This window comes from Frankliniella occidentalis, unplaced genomic scaffold (assembly GCF_000697945.3).
Source record: "Frankliniella occidentalis isolate FOCC.00 unplaced genomic scaffold, Focc_3.1 Scaffold219, whole genome shotgun sequence".
NCBI classification, from domain to species: domain Eukaryota; kingdom Metazoa; phylum Arthropoda; class Insecta; order Thysanoptera; family Thripidae; genus Frankliniella; species Frankliniella occidentalis.
Window position 1 is genome coordinate 126,296 of NW_026267345.1, and position 1,675 is coordinate 127,970.

The following is a 1,675-nucleotide window of genomic DNA, read 5'->3' on the forward strand; positions in this document are numbered from 1 at the left end:
AGTTGGCCTGCACCTTGCCGAGTCCGTCGGTGCCAAATTTGTGGCGATCGCGCCCATAGGCCCGCCACAAAACCGTGGACAGTGCGGCGGGGCGGGGGTCCCGGGCGGCACAGCACCCTCTCCATTAGTACTGCTCTGAAGAACTGGTACAGGCGCTCGGTGGGTCGGCGTGGAATCCATCATAGTGCACAATAAATTGCTGGAGTAGAGGCCCCCTTGACCTTACCCTCCGTCTCCATCATTGTTTTAATGGTTTCCAAAAACTCACCAATGCATGTTGAACCGAGCTCATCGGAACCGTCACTGCAGTCGTTTATACCATCACAGGTCCACGATGCGTAAACACATGAGCCATCGTGGCATTGGAAATATGTCGAAGAATCAGGGCACGTATCTGCATTAAACGAAAGAAATATTAACATACTGAGTAAAATGTAAAATATTCTTTTAGCAACACCGTAAATCAGGGAATCGTGATAAGTTTGGGCTTCCCTCTGCGCCGCAGACATTTCCAGGAGATCTCCTGGGACTCTTCCAGCTCCCCTGGGAAACGGAAAAAACTCCTGGGATTCCCAGGGCTTGTTTTTACCGTGTGTTGCCCAGTTACAGTCTAGTGTCATGTCCATGAAGCAAATTTCTAGTGCCGCAGCCCCCCCGCCGGACGCCTCAAATATATTTGAAACTCAGGTGTGTGACAGTCTAACACCAAATGGTGTGAGGAAAAATACCTCACACCAAACGGTGTGAGGCAAACATACCTCACACCAAATGGTGTGAGACTAGTTGTGCCTCACACCAAATGGTGTGAGACTCGTTGTGCCTCACACCAAATGGTGTGAGACTCGTTGTGCCTCACACCAAATGGAGTGATACTTTCATACCAAATGGTGTGAGACACAGAGGGTCTCACACCATTTGGTATGAGCCACAACTAGTCTCACACCATTTGGTGTGAGGTATGTTTGCCTCACACCGTTTGGTGTGAGGTATTTTGCCTAACACCATTTGGTGTTAGACTGTCTCACACCCGAGTTTCCAGAGTTTTTGGGGGTGGGGAGAGAGTTTCCTTTCTATTTTGCGGTTTTTATGCCTTTTCTACAACGTATAGATCACCATGGCAATTTTTAGCTTATTTTCGTCAAAAAAGACCCTCTAGCGCCTAAACAGTTGGAGATAGAGCAAAACGGACGAAATTTTCGTTCGAAGGGACCTACTTTCACGAGTTACCCCTTAGGAGAACTTAAAAAACAAGCAGGCCCGCCCTTCCGCCAAACAAAGTTGCCAGCTTCGCTTCGCTGCGCCGGCAACTCCGTTCGGCAGGGGCCGGGCCTGCTTGGCCTGCCTGCGGCGATGGTCGGGCCTGCGGCCTGACCATTTCTGTCACGCGATTTGCGGAAGAACATAATCAGATGATGTAACGGGCCTTCGGCTCACAAAGTCCGTCGTCCTTAAAATTTGCCCCGTAGACACGAGAAAGGGATGTAAGTTAACGGTTTAGGACCGCGACTACAACCCACCCTTTTGCTTAGAAAACGGTTTTTGGGGTGGGGGGGGGGAGTTTCTTTCCTCATTTGCGGTTTTGGGCCTTCTTCTACAATTATTGTTTACTACAGCAATTTTTAGCTTATTTTCGTCAAAAAAGACCCTCCAGCGCCTGAACGGTTCGAGATAGAGC

At 49.5% G+C, this 1,675-nt stretch overlaps 1 protein-coding gene across 4 annotated transcripts in view; it reads right to left on the reverse strand.

The window, feature by feature from the left end:
• The window catches only part of LOC113214135 (low-density lipoprotein receptor-related protein 12), a 68,871-nt gene that overhangs the window by 37,182 nt on the left and 30,014 nt on the right, over window positions 1-1,675 (reverse strand). For all 4 annotated transcript variants that reach the window (XM_052272700.1, XM_052272699.1, XM_052272701.1 and 1 more), the window contains one exon: window positions 269-394. In XM_052272700.1, coding sequence (XP_052128660.1) covers window positions 269-394 — 126 coding nt within the window. The remainder of the gene's footprint in view (window positions 1-268; window positions 395-1,675) is intronic.